This window comes from Camponotus floridanus, unplaced genomic scaffold, assembly GCF_003227725.1.
Source record: "Camponotus floridanus strain SB8 unplaced genomic scaffold, Cflo_v7.5 scaffold50, whole genome shotgun sequence".
In the NCBI taxonomy this organism is placed as follows: Eukaryota; Metazoa; Arthropoda; class Insecta; order Hymenoptera; family Formicidae; genus Camponotus; species Camponotus floridanus.
Window position 1 is genome coordinate 1,180,258 of NW_020229659.1, and position 13,530 is coordinate 1,193,787.

At 30.8% G+C, this 13,530-nt stretch overlaps 1 protein-coding gene across 6 annotated transcripts in view; it reads right to left on the minus strand.

Moving 5' to 3' along the window:
• Positions 1 to 3,969: 3,969 nt before the first annotated feature.
• The window catches only part of LOC105256784 (echinoderm microtubule-associated protein-like 2), a 38,863-nt gene continuing 29,302 nt past the window's right edge, over positions 3,970 to 13,530 (minus strand). For 5 of the 6 annotated variants that reach the window (XM_011267012.3, XM_011267010.3, XM_020029258.2 and 2 more), the window contains 12 exons: positions 10,587 to 10,892; positions 10,146 to 10,218; positions 9,193 to 9,399; positions 8,790 to 9,030; positions 8,410 to 8,567; positions 8,028 to 8,285; positions 7,536 to 7,673; positions 7,255 to 7,371; positions 6,472 to 6,495; positions 5,952 to 6,039; positions 5,150 to 5,376; positions 3,970 to 5,040 (listed from right to left, as the gene is read on the minus strand). In XM_011267012.3, the coding sequence (XP_011265314.1) occupies positions 4,915 to 5,040; positions 5,150 to 5,376; positions 5,952 to 6,039; positions 6,472 to 6,495; positions 7,255 to 7,371; positions 7,536 to 7,673; positions 8,028 to 8,285; positions 8,410 to 8,567; positions 8,790 to 9,030; positions 9,193 to 9,399; positions 10,146 to 10,218; positions 10,587 to 10,892 (1,963 nt within the window). In that variant the 3' untranslated portion in view covers positions 3,970 to 4,914. The remainder of the gene's footprint in view (positions 5,041 to 5,149; positions 5,377 to 5,951; positions 6,040 to 6,471; positions 6,496 to 7,254; positions 7,372 to 7,535; positions 7,674 to 8,027; positions 8,286 to 8,409; positions 8,568 to 8,789; positions 9,031 to 9,192; positions 9,400 to 10,145; positions 10,219 to 10,586; positions 10,893 to 13,530) is intronic. The other variant, XM_020029257.2, reaches the window with a different exon arrangement.

Here is a 13,530-nt window from a genome sequence, read left to right on the forward strand (position 1 = left end):
GTCGTCGTTATTTTTTCGCGTGTGCAATCTCGTTTGCCCCGATCGAAAAATAAACGATGTTTATTGATATATAACGAATCTCCTCGACATCGCCGCTGATTCATTTTCAAACTTTGTGCATTGGGAATAATTATTACGATACAGAATAAACAAGTATTTCCATCGAAAATTTTGTTATGTAATAAATGATACGCAGTGGAAGTGATTTTCGAAATATGCACTAATGATTTTAATATTTTATAGACTTTTTACTAGGGCTGGTAATTTAGTTCGAAGACTTCGATATTCGAACTTCGAAGTTGTCAAAAGTAACAGCTTTAATTTTTACATATATTTTTTTTCCGTTTTATATTTAGTTCCCATCGTGACAAAATAAATTAAGAAACATTGAATATATAATACATTTAAAAATAAGATATGATTTTGTGGATTCGAATAGTTGATTATTATAAAATTTTATTTTTTATAATCTATATTTTAAGAATTTTTATATATCTTTTATTGATTCAAAAGGTTAATTAATGTACAATTTCATTGAATATCCAACGAAGAAAGCGAACGGTCATAAAATGCATAACGTTAGGAAGCAAGCGAAGGGAACGAAGTTTTGAGTTTACCTTCATTCATGACTGTTGGCAACACAGTCGACGAACAAAGCGAGATTATTTATAAAGCGGGCGAAGTCAAATCCTGTCGTTCTTGTAAACGAAGTTATTTTCGAAAGTGACTTCGGGGGTTCCCTTGGAAGTGAACGTGCCGAAGTAAAATTCTCCGAGGCTGCTTCAAATTCTCCCCGTTAGACATTTATTTTTGTAATCGTGTAAAGAAATGTCGCTTGATGCTGCGCGCAAACAATCCCAGGCGCCGACAATATTGTAAGTTCCTCCTTCGCATCAACGTAAATTTTACGATAGTCATATTTCAATTCCACCGCGACGTTTCGAGGTTATTCCGTTTCGTTTTTCGCATCGTTCGGCATTTTTTAACGACGACTGTAAATAATAAAGCGCATGTATGGTTTAATATTTATAATACATGTATTCATATTTTAAAACAATTATTCATTCCAATCTTCGCAAAACATAATGAAGAAAAATAAACCAATACAAAGTGAAAAATTCGACAAATTAATATTTATTAACTTAATATTTATTTAAAAATGCTAATTTTTTAATTTTTATATAATTTGTATAATTTTTGTATAATTTTATGTAATTTAATAATTCTTTTAAATCATCTCTAAACATTTTAAATTTAATTCAATATAATTATATATTTATTTATATTAAATATTAAATATTTTGTTAATTAAATATTTGCAAAAACTATTAATTATATCGTCACGATATAATCTTCTCTAGGTCAAAGAAAGCAAGCGAAACGGAAGTGATTATCGATACTGTATGTGTCTCTAAAATTCTACACCATTCGCGGAAGGAAGTCACGTCCTCAGGAAGTAAACCCAGCCGGAAAGAAGTGCTCGAGGCGAAAAGAGCTCGATTAAAATGGCTTCTCGAATGCGATGCAATCAAATTGGAAAATTCGTTACGCGAACTGGGATACGCTTTCATTCCCACGCAACCTTGACCTTTTTCGTCCCTCGCGTTTTTTTTTTCGATTCTTTTTACGACCCTGAGATTTAACGAATCGGCATTAAATGATTGTACTTTCGCCGCTTTCAATTTAAAATTTGTCATTGTATTTTTCGCAACGTATCATAATATACCAAAAAAATTGCCACTTAAATATTTATGACAAATTAGAAATTTTGCCAGCAAAATTCTCTTTACAGCTTAAAGGAGAATATCAAGTTTGTTTAATTTTATTTAATTTATAACACATTCTGTTTGGATGAGCAAAATGAAAAATTAAGTTTAACATTGAAATCATAATGTTTTATAATTAAAATAAATAAAAATTCAAAGCTTTTTATTATAATTAAAAAATAATTTTGCTTAAGAGAGATGATGTCTTATGAATATTTTTCTGAAATTTATAATTAAACGAACAATTCCAAGTTGTAATATAAATTAATTTTAAATACAAATGGTAAAGAAACACTTCTCTTGGATTTGCAGTCATATAATCTCTAAATATTACTAATTTAAAACAACGTTAACGATGTATAATTAATTATTTTTTATAAAGTTTAAATTTTGTTATTTAATGTGAACGATTTTGATTTAGATTTTTGATCTTATCAGAAATCGAAGAAAATGTTGATTTTTAATTTAAAATTCTTTCTAAATATTTCGAAAAAAGCAATTATAATAAAGTAATTATAATTATTCATAATATGAATAATTATAATAAAGTTTTAGATAATTTGGCTTAATAAAATAATTAAAGTGTCTAGTTTAAATAATATAAATAAAGTAAATATAAAATAATAATAATAGTAATCAATGTGTGAAAAAGAAATTCTAAATTGATGTGTTATTTAAACGGTTACGAAACAGATCTATTTACACAATTTCTGCTATATCAATCTGCCATCTGCAGTTTTTATCAATCAATAGAACATAAAGTTATTGCGGATATTAATGCCAATTTACTGCAATTTATTGATTGAATCTGCGGTTATATTACTGACATATTGCAAATATTTTATCATACTGATATAAAACTGCCTTAATATTACATATATAACTCTTATGTTATGTTAATACTGTAAAGTTGGTCGTCGTTTTATACATTACTTTCAAATTAGACGTCTTATGACATCGTGAAGATGATTTATTATCTATTGACGGTACATACATAATATATACGCATACACGCACATCTTACCGTGACATAAATAAAATATATAGATATATTTTACACGTTGACGATGAGTGAAAATAAAGTGATTATCTTCTCTCTTGCTCTATTACACTTTGGTAAAATAGTTCATGCCAAAAAGAGGGAAAAGCAGAGAAGGTATCGTATATACAGTCATACAGACTCGAAAAGTACATATTTTTTTATCTTCAGTTTTATTTTTTTTTCCTTTTTCTATGCAACTTAGTCAATCATCAGCACTTTCGATTTGTCATTACAGTTTCGCCGCGTCGAAAGCATATATTGAATTATGAACTATGCTTCGTACATTTCCTATTGGACGGCATATTACGGCACTGTGAATCGTTCTCTTTTGCGACATTTTTTGAGGTGTCATTTCGGGCCCTTTCACGGGCCCCTTCGCATTGAAAAGATTTTCGTGCTTTTGACCGTGAAAAGTCTTGGTCCTTCGTTCGCGATCAGCTGTCTTCGTACGTTACCTTCGAAGAAGCGTACGCTTCTCTGCTCGAGATTCATCGTCGGGTCTTTCGTGGTATCGCGTAGACATATTTAAGATATTTAACTGGATTTTAAGGGCATTATTACGTATATACATACATGCGTACAAGTATGTCGTGCATGATTTTTTTATATGCAAAATTATGTATCCAAAATTTTTTAAATATCCTACAATTTATAATTTCGGAGTATTTTTCTTTCTGGTTTACATACATGTATATATGTGTATAAAATTTCTCTACATATAAAATTTGCAATATGAGATTTTTATATATCTATTTCATATATATAAAACTTTTATACTATATTTTATATTTATATATATCGATATCATTATATCGATATATTCATATCACATTTATATTGATATATATCAAATATATATATATATATATAATATTATATATATATATATATAATATTATATATATATATATAATATTATATATATATATATATATATTAATAATAATATATATATTGTAGAGAAACTTTATATTTTTAAACAATTTATATTGATATATATCAAATATATATATATATATATATATATATATATATAATATTATATATATATATATATATATAATATTATATATATATATATATATATATATATATATATAAATAATAATATATATATTGTAGAGAAACTTTATATTTTTAAACAAACATGTGTGTTTAACTTTATATTTTAAGTAAAATTCAAGTATCTCTGTTGTCTTGATTTTTTATAATAACTTTTATGTTTCAAAATCTTTGCTCGTTAATTAATGTACGATATACCTGCACGCACGCACTTTCATAAAAAGAAATACATCCATTTACGTATTACTTGGAGACATTCAAAGATCATTTCTAGGAGCTTTGCATACGAAATCAACAAAAATAAAGTCGAATTATTTTACGTTGACAATTTTCAGAATTATCATGGAGAAAAAAAATTTTGATATAAAAATATCAAAGTAATAATACATTTGCAATAAAATAAAGATTAAACGTAAAATAAATCAGCAAAACATCGCATATAATCATTTCTTTTTGAATTAATAAAATTATCAAAAATATTGTCGTAATAACAAAAAATACATTGCCCCATCGCTCTCAGAATAGCCATGTTGATCGTGCAGAGGCACTTGTCCATTAATGTTGTGCATGTCAGACACAGTGATATGAGAAATATTACATTGATGCTATCACATACATTGATACGAGAAGGGAACGCATTCACACACACGGAGCATTGAGATGTTTTATGAAAAATATTTGTATGAATAAAATATGTTTGAAAAGCATTTTTGAATATTTTCCGCCTGATGACAAAGATATCCTTTGTTAATCGATGCTTGAAACATCCATTCCATCTTGGAATAGATAGAATTCGTTAAAAAAAAGAGTGTTCATCACAATTAAGCAAATTCGTGCAGCGGACGGTATCCTGATGCTGGAAAATCGAAGAGTGGATAATTCTATTTTTAATCTTTTGAAAAATGTAGAAGCCATAACGTGTGCTCATCGTCGCAATTAAGTAGATCATGCGGTATCTTCAATTCTAAACGGCACGACGACATTCTTTTCTTCTCTTGGATTTTGAAGTGCACTTGTAGAAATTATTTATACTGGACAGTTGGCTTAATTAACTATCCACTGAAGAACGCTAGTATCAGCCCCGCCGGTCGATACCAATCGGGAATCATCTTGAAGAAACGACACGTTTGTCACGTGACTCGAATGACCGCCATAAGAATGATAAAGTGACTGAAAAAAACAATCAAATATTTCATTTATAATAATTTCGAGATCAGTAAAGTACAAAGTTTGAAGGTTTTTTGCGAGCATGCAACATAAAATAATTTAAACATACTACCTTCGGCTGACATGCTGGATGAGAAAACAGCTTGACTTTTCCAAAATCGTCACCCGTAGCTAGGAGCTTACCGTCGCCACTTCGCGTGCAATTATTCACGTCAGTACCGTCAGCACCTTCCGGCCAAATACCTATTGTCTCGAACGATATTACGCAGGTATGAGTTGCCCAATCAACGTTTCTTAACATTGAAGATTGAGGTATTTGGCGGCATACACCTGGATTCCCTGTAAATCATAGAAGTTTACTTCAGTTATTAAAATTATTCCAAATATGTACAATTAAATAAACATCGTATCTTTGCCTCTTCTTAACTTTCAACGATATGATTGTCGATCGATAAATTGTTATATTTTTTTAAATTTTTTTATGAAAATAATTTTCTCACAATTTTCAATGCATATTTTTTACAAATAATATTTAAATTATAAACTTGTAATACGTATATAAAAACTTTTAAAAACAAAATAATACAACAGATGAACGTGTAGGAAATTTAAATTTTTCAAATAGAAAAACTGTCTGCAGAATATAGGAAGTATAGGAAGTGAAAAATTTCAAATTTTAAAGCAGATTTTCCAAGATAAAATAATGCAATGATTTCACTAAATCTTTTTAACGCAAAGTTCTGTTCTCTCTAGAAATATATAAAATATACAAGCTTCCAATAATATATTTCTACATATTATTATTTCTTACTCTTGTTTCATTAGCCATCTTCTATAACTATTTCTCTCTTTTTTTAATTTTATTTTAATTTATCACGAGCTTAATTTGATAAATTACTAAAAATTATACTCACAATAGAGCAATTCATAGTCTCCACTATTACTACGTAGGTACTGACCATCCACGGACCAGTCCAGATGAGTTATAAAACTTGAGTGTCCCTGAAATAAAAGAAAAGACGTTATACTCGTATACGCTACGGCATACACATATTATTATAATAAATATTATCATAATAAATTGCGAGCATGTCTTGCGTTCTTTTACCGCTACAAAATACTAAAAAACTGATGTTATATAAATATTAATATAATATATTACTTAATGTTATATGATAAACTACGATACACAATTCTATTATCTATCATATTATGGCTGTAATATTTTATGCATAAGCAGTTGAAAGTGCGTGCGGGTGCTAAGAAACTAGATAAAAGTTTAGCTACATAATTGACATTATTCTATATTCGTGTGAAAATAAATAGGTGCATCGCGTTGCGCTGTTCTTCGAAAAATTGCATATATTTGAAATGATTTCGTGCGCAACGCGATGTCCTTTCTACGTTTTCAAGTGGCCGAAACACAAGTCTTACTCCGTGCCTTCGAATCCGCTTTGGCTAGAAATGGAAAAGAGTGATATTCAGTAGATATCGTTAAGCTATGTAAGCTTTGTCAATCAATTTGCTGATATAATATATTTTCGTCATATTTTACTGCTAATTTTAAAAATTGCATTTACAGATATATTTATAGTCTTTAATAATTGTCTAATATTAATAAATAGTTTAATATTAATAAATAATCACTTATTAATGACGTAATGTACAGTCTAGGATAGAAAAAATGGCTTATGTTTTTAACAATTATTTTTGAAAACAAGTATAATTGATAGTGGCATTATATCTTTGTGTTAACATTGTTTTGTTAAAATTTTTTTATCAGTTTTGAACTAACGAATAATAAAGATTAACAATTAGTAATTAATTATTCATTATAAAAAGATAAGCATGTGTTTACATCAAATTTTTTATTTACAAATTTTTTTTTTGTATATAACAAGTACTATCAAGTATCTTATTATAAAATAAATTTAAAATTAAAAATATTTTGAAAATTAAATTATATTTTCCCTCCGATTTTATAATATAAAAGAAAATATTTAAAAAATAATAATTTTTATGATACTAGAAATTGTAAAGTGATTTTATTATGAACATGAAAAATAAATTTTACTTGAAATAACATTAAACTTATAAACGACACGATTGTTATCTTTGATATTAAAATAGTTTGATTAAAAAAAAATTTTATTCATAGAAAATAGAAGAATTTGATTGATATAATAAAATATGAATAAGACATTCTTAAGAACTTACCATACACCGTCCCACTCGGCTATACTTGGTCGCATCTTCATTCACCTGATAGATATAAATGTAATTATCTCTGGAGCCGAGTGCGAGCAGAGTACCATCGGGTGAGAATTGGACGACCTAAAAATCACAATATAAAAAATGATTTCCCATTAAAAAGTTCAATCATATTACATTACATTCATTATGCTCGTACATGTTTGAATTAAAAACACATGATCAAGTTATTTTCGCAGAAATAAATTTCGTAGCAATTTTTAAATTGTTATGAGGTAATATTGTACCTGAATAGGCTCTGAACCATCGCTGTGATGTGTATATAATTCTCGTGTCTCACTATCAATAGCAAGCCATTTTCCGGATACACAGCCGACAACAATGATACTACCATCCGGCGAGAAAGTGATGCTTTGTGCTTGTTCCTAAATAAAAAAGTCAACAATTAAAGCAATTTTATTTTCATATTATTCTATTTATACATTACTTTTAAATTTAAAAAAAAATATTAAATGTTATTGAATTTTTATTAAAAATCTCCTATATTTTTTTTTATTATTATCAAGTTGTATTTTCAAAATCTTAATTTCCAGAAATGATAAAGATTTTATCTCTCGTAAGAAATAAGCACGTCATTAATCTTATTTTATTAATTCGTTTTTATTTTATTTATTCTATAGATATATTAATTAAGAAATATTTTCCTATCTTTAATTTTTTTCAATTATTTAAAGGTGCTATTTCTCTCTCCTGTTAAATAAATAAACACTACATTATACCCCGATGTCTTTGCTCCACACCACAGTGTGGCTCAGACTGTCCCACATCTGCAATAATCTGTCGTGTCCCGCGGTTGCAAACTGCGGCAAAGTTGGATGAGCCGCAAGTCCCCAAACTTCTTCGGTGTGACCTAGCATAGCTGGATTGTAACCCATTTCATCGTCGCCGACGAGAATGCAATTTCTCGTCGTGCCGACTAACAATTGACTGCCCCTTCCTTCCGACAGCGTTCGAATTCCTCCAAAATGATCCTCAATCTATCAAATAAATCTCGTTTTTTTATTTTATCACTTTTTAACATCAGAAAATATCGCGGTAAATAAAGCTGAACAAATGTACATGTTACATCTTAAATTTAAATATCAAGTCTCTCTGACTTACCTGAGTATCTTCTCCAGTCGCACTCAAGGATGCGTCAAAATGTTGAATCCTGCCGTCCTTTCCGCCCCCCGTGATAATGTTGCCGTTCTTCAGAACACATATTGAGAAAATTGATCCTTCGTGGAGATGCCTCACTAGCCTTGAGATTGTATTAGTGCCTACATATTACAACATGAGACAAATATCACGAAATATAAAATAAAACTCAAGATTTTATTAATAAGTTGAGACATTATTTAAAAAATAATTGTTACTTTGAAAGAAAAAATTAATTTAATCGCTATAACAAGTCTCTCTTAATCTATATTTATAAAATCAAGACACTTTTTTTTATTTTTCCTAATGAGAAAGCGAGAAATTATGATTATTAAAAGAACTACCTCGAGCCCAAATAATAATGTTGCCATTGCTGTCGCCGGTGAGAACGTCGCCGTTTTGGTTGAAGGCGACGCAGGTGACGTATCTGGGCTTATCCCTACTACTCTCGAAGACGCCCATACGTTTGTACAACATACCACCATTGTCCAAGGACCAGAACGACACGTGTCCTTTTCCGCAGGAGACGATCTGATTTCGTTCCAACGGATGCCATTCGGCGCAAACCACCATGTCGACGGAGCACTGCAATCATCGGCAGTCATTGACCGTTAAATGGCCTGCTTCCGGTCAGAATATACGCGAACCGTGATTATTCACGATATTATGGATAGGTACATATGTGGAGGAATTTTTTATCGCGTCGTTACGATGCGTGTCGAATTGTTGCATGTTTGCGTTCCGTACCTTCGTTTCCGTCACTTTGGTGCCACGGTCGCTCTTCTGCCAGTCCCAGATCGATATATTGTGATCGGAGGTCTCGTCGATGGCGCACAGGTAGTTACCACCGTCAGCCTTGGAAAATGACAGACAGCAAATCGATCCGTCGAATTCGCCATTCCCGATCACGTTGAGAGTTGTTAGGCTCACAGAGTTCCATATTCTAATGTGTGGCTAAAATTCAAAACGTCCGATGATTTTAATTTAGCTGCATTTTTTTATATACAAGGTGTATCATTTTAAGTGATGAATATCTCTTAAAGTTGAATATCTCTTAAAGTAAAAGAGATTGGAAGAAATGTTTCAGACAAAAGTTGTTTGATTTGAAGAGGGACATAAGATGATGTCATTGGTTTGATCTTGGATAATTGTTCGAAAGTCACATGAAGATCAAGGTTTAATTTTTTTAAATGGAAATTTTTTATTACTTATTCTTATAGCGAGAGTTTTTCAAAGCATTATAATATAGTATTTTTTCATACAGTACCTTTCGAGTTATCGACTTGAAATAATTTCTTAATTTTACATAAATCATACAATATCTAGTGAAATATTCATTTTTCGATTATCTTACCTTAATACTTTTATGTACAAAATAATGAGAGGAATCAATTAGTGTAAAGAAAACACATAATTGTTTTTAAGAAAAAATATGTAATTGTTAATTGCAAATTAGCAATTAAGCTATAAGAATAAGCAATAAAAATAGAGGATTCCATTTAAAAAATTAAAGATAACCTTCAAAAAATTATCCAAGGTCAAACCAATGGCACCCTCTTGTCCCCCTTCGAGTTGAACAACTTTTGTCTGAAACATTTCTTCCAATCTCTTTCACTTTAAGAGATATTCAGCTGCATCACTTCAAATGATACACCCTGTATAATTGAATTGCTCCTTTTATATTTGCTTGATGATATTACCATAGCATCTCGACGATCTGTTCCGCACGTTTGTCCCGTCGCGACGATCAATTTGTTAGGATGAATCGCTAAGCTGTAACAAAAAATGTCAAATTAATATAGATTGCTCTCCTTTTTTATGTGCAACAGATTAATAAAGAATTTATGTGTATTTCAATATCTTAATATATTATAAAAAAGAGAGAAAACACTAAACATATTTTTCTTAAAAACAAGCAATTTGGTTGAAATAAAATTTAATAAAATAATTGAAAATATATGAAATATATGAATAAATATATGAAAATTATAAATATATGAAAATTATAAAATATATAAAATATAGCATATAGAAAATTCTGTATATGGCTGTTTTTTTTTTTTTAATAGACTTGTCGGCGAATCACGGGCCAAGTATCTTAATCATCCATAATATTTATCGCATTTTTTTTAATTTCTCACCACTTAACATCGTCCGTATGGCCTAAATAATGCCTCTGACTGTGCTCTTCCATGTTGTATAAAACAACGACCGCCGCGACGAAGTATACGATCTCGCCAGTCGGCAGCAGGTGTAAATTACTACGGCAGTCTCGGCCCCGGTATCCGTAGACCCAATCGAGCTTCAATTTACTCTGCGGCGGCGTGTTAACTTTGTGAAGATCGTAGGACTCTATCATGGGCGTAGGGACGTAAAGAACGACCGGTCGGCCGCGCAAATACATGCGAACGGTGCCCTCCTCCTCGTTGTACTGCATATCTCTGGTGCTGCGAAAAGATCGCTCGTTTCAAAAACTTACGGCTAGACTTACATCTAGTTTTAATTTAGAAGTACTTATCTTATCCTGTTTTAAAATAAGAAAAGGCTTGGGGCGTAGGTGGTGGTACGTAAAGACAATTAAGAGTTAATAATGCTAAGACAGAGCCACTAATATTGAAAAGTAATTTAATAAGGGAAAGTCTGTCAGAGCAAAAAATTATTTAAATACATTTAAAAGACAAACGCACGTTTTGATCTTCTACAGATCCTTTTCAATGTCATGCAAAATTATAAAGGTAAACGCTAAGCTTAAAACAAAGAAGGTCATGAGGATCTTAACAACAGTTACAAAATATTTACATGCATGAAATAACGGTCGAAATTACGGGGAAGGATCTGTAGAAGATCGAAACGTGCGTTTGTCTTTTAAATGTACGAGTATTTAAATAATTTTTTGCTCTGACAGACTTTCCCTTATTAAATTACTTTTTAACATTAGTGGCTCTGTCTTAGCATTATTAATTCTTAATTGTCTTTACGTACCACCCTACGTCACGGTCCCAAGCCTTTTCTTATTTTAATTTGTATTATTACTATACGGACCGTTAACCCTTCTCGTTTTTTAGTTTTTATCCTGTTTTAATTGCGGTTTCGATAAAAAAATATAAAACGAAAAGATATTTTCGCGGCAAATCTTCTTTTTTCACGGAGAAAAACTAACTCTCGAATGATCTCAATTAATGAATTCGCCTTGCGTTTTCAATATCATTTTCTCTATTCTCTGCGTCGAATCATATCGTGCGAGAGAAATTTTGAGAGATTTTCTTTCTCTTAATGAGATCTCTAATTCGTATAGCGACCACAGGAAATGAAAGCTGGCTTTTTTTCTCACGTTTTACTGCAAATAGCGACGACCTGGTCTTCGCTCCGTGCGAATTCCCACGAGAGAGCTTCGCGATCCTGTTCGAAAATTCGCAGACCGACCGTACTCCTTGATCGCACTGCTCGCGTTATACTGAGAGAATTCACCGGACTTATCGTGCCGATGTGGTCTGGTAACCACGACGAATGACTCACGCGCGCTCACGAGCTCGACTTTATTACTTTGCGCCGCGTTACATCAGTCTGCATTTTTTTTTTGATACTTGGATATTACACCTGTGTCTGTTCGTTCCGAGTACGATTAACTCAAGGTCCTTCGGACCTCGTTTCGACGATTGAATCTCGATTGGGAACGAGGAGGGTCGCTTCATAAAGTTACTGAGTAAACAGCGCCCTTTTCTCGTGCAAATTTTAATCTTTCAATTAATTTCAGTGATTTAACTCATAAAACGAATTGTTTGATTTCCATTCTGATCCTGTTTCTCCAGCTATTCTCGTAGTGCAAAATGCTTGAAGTAAAAAATGCAGCAGTAGACGAGTAAAGCGAGTCAATGCAATGACTAAAATGAAGGAACGAAGGGCCTTGACCGCATTTTTTCTTAAGTGAGAATTCAATGCCTTGGTTACTCTTATTTTTATTTTTTGTAACATGACAATATAAAATCTTTCGTTAACTGAAACTTTCAATATTTACGTTGCCAAAAATGTTATATATAATGTATGAGAGAAAACTATTCATTATTTAAGACTGAAATTTAATATTTTCTGTGATTATATAATTCTCTAATATCTCGGAAAGAACTAATTATTTAGTGTATTATTAAACTTTCACGGTATGATATCTATAATTCGGTCCGATCGATAAATTCAAATGAAGTACGTGTCGTGCTCGCCTGCAATAGTGCAACAAGCGGACAAGGGACAAAGTACTTCCGAATGCATTTTTGACGCTGAACGAAAGGCGGAAAGGCAACAGGTATAATAGGCGGATCACGTGGCCCATTTAGCGTCCTAGTGCAAAGCACGTTATTGCGTTAACGAAGAAAGTGAATCGCGATTCTCGCTGTTACACAACTATCCACGTTTCGTTTCCTGGTTCGTACGACGTCACGGCGTCGCGAACACGCCGGAAACGTCGGTAAAAAATAAAATCTCTCGAAAATTTTTCAATACACGAATAAATCGCATCAATGCATAATTATAAATTTTGCTGGATTATCAAAAAATTCTATTTAAACAAAAACATTTATTTTTCATAAATATTATCATCTTCATTTATAGTGAATTAATCGCTATAATATGCATATAACAAGTTGGAGTAGTTGCATGATATTATTATGATCATACATATAGTATTAATAATGAGAGAATGATTATTTTAATAAATATAATAAATTACTTTAATATTTTATAAAATTTATTTACGCACTATAAAATAAATAAAATTTATAAAAGCAGATTCACTAATTTATATATTAATTCTACCTAAATCATGAAAAGTATATATTTCTAACATGAATAGATTATTCAAAATCACATCAGAATTGAACTATTGCTATTTTATTCGCAAGAGAAATATCGTAACTATGATACAAGAATTTTACACGTATTTTTATTACATGATTGATTAAATAATCATATCAATGTTTTATGAAAATACCGTTAAAATATTAAATAATCATATAAATTCTGGGATACGTTTAGAAAATCAGCGATTAATTTTGACCGCGATCCAGATACGACACGAAACAATTTCAGGCGTGG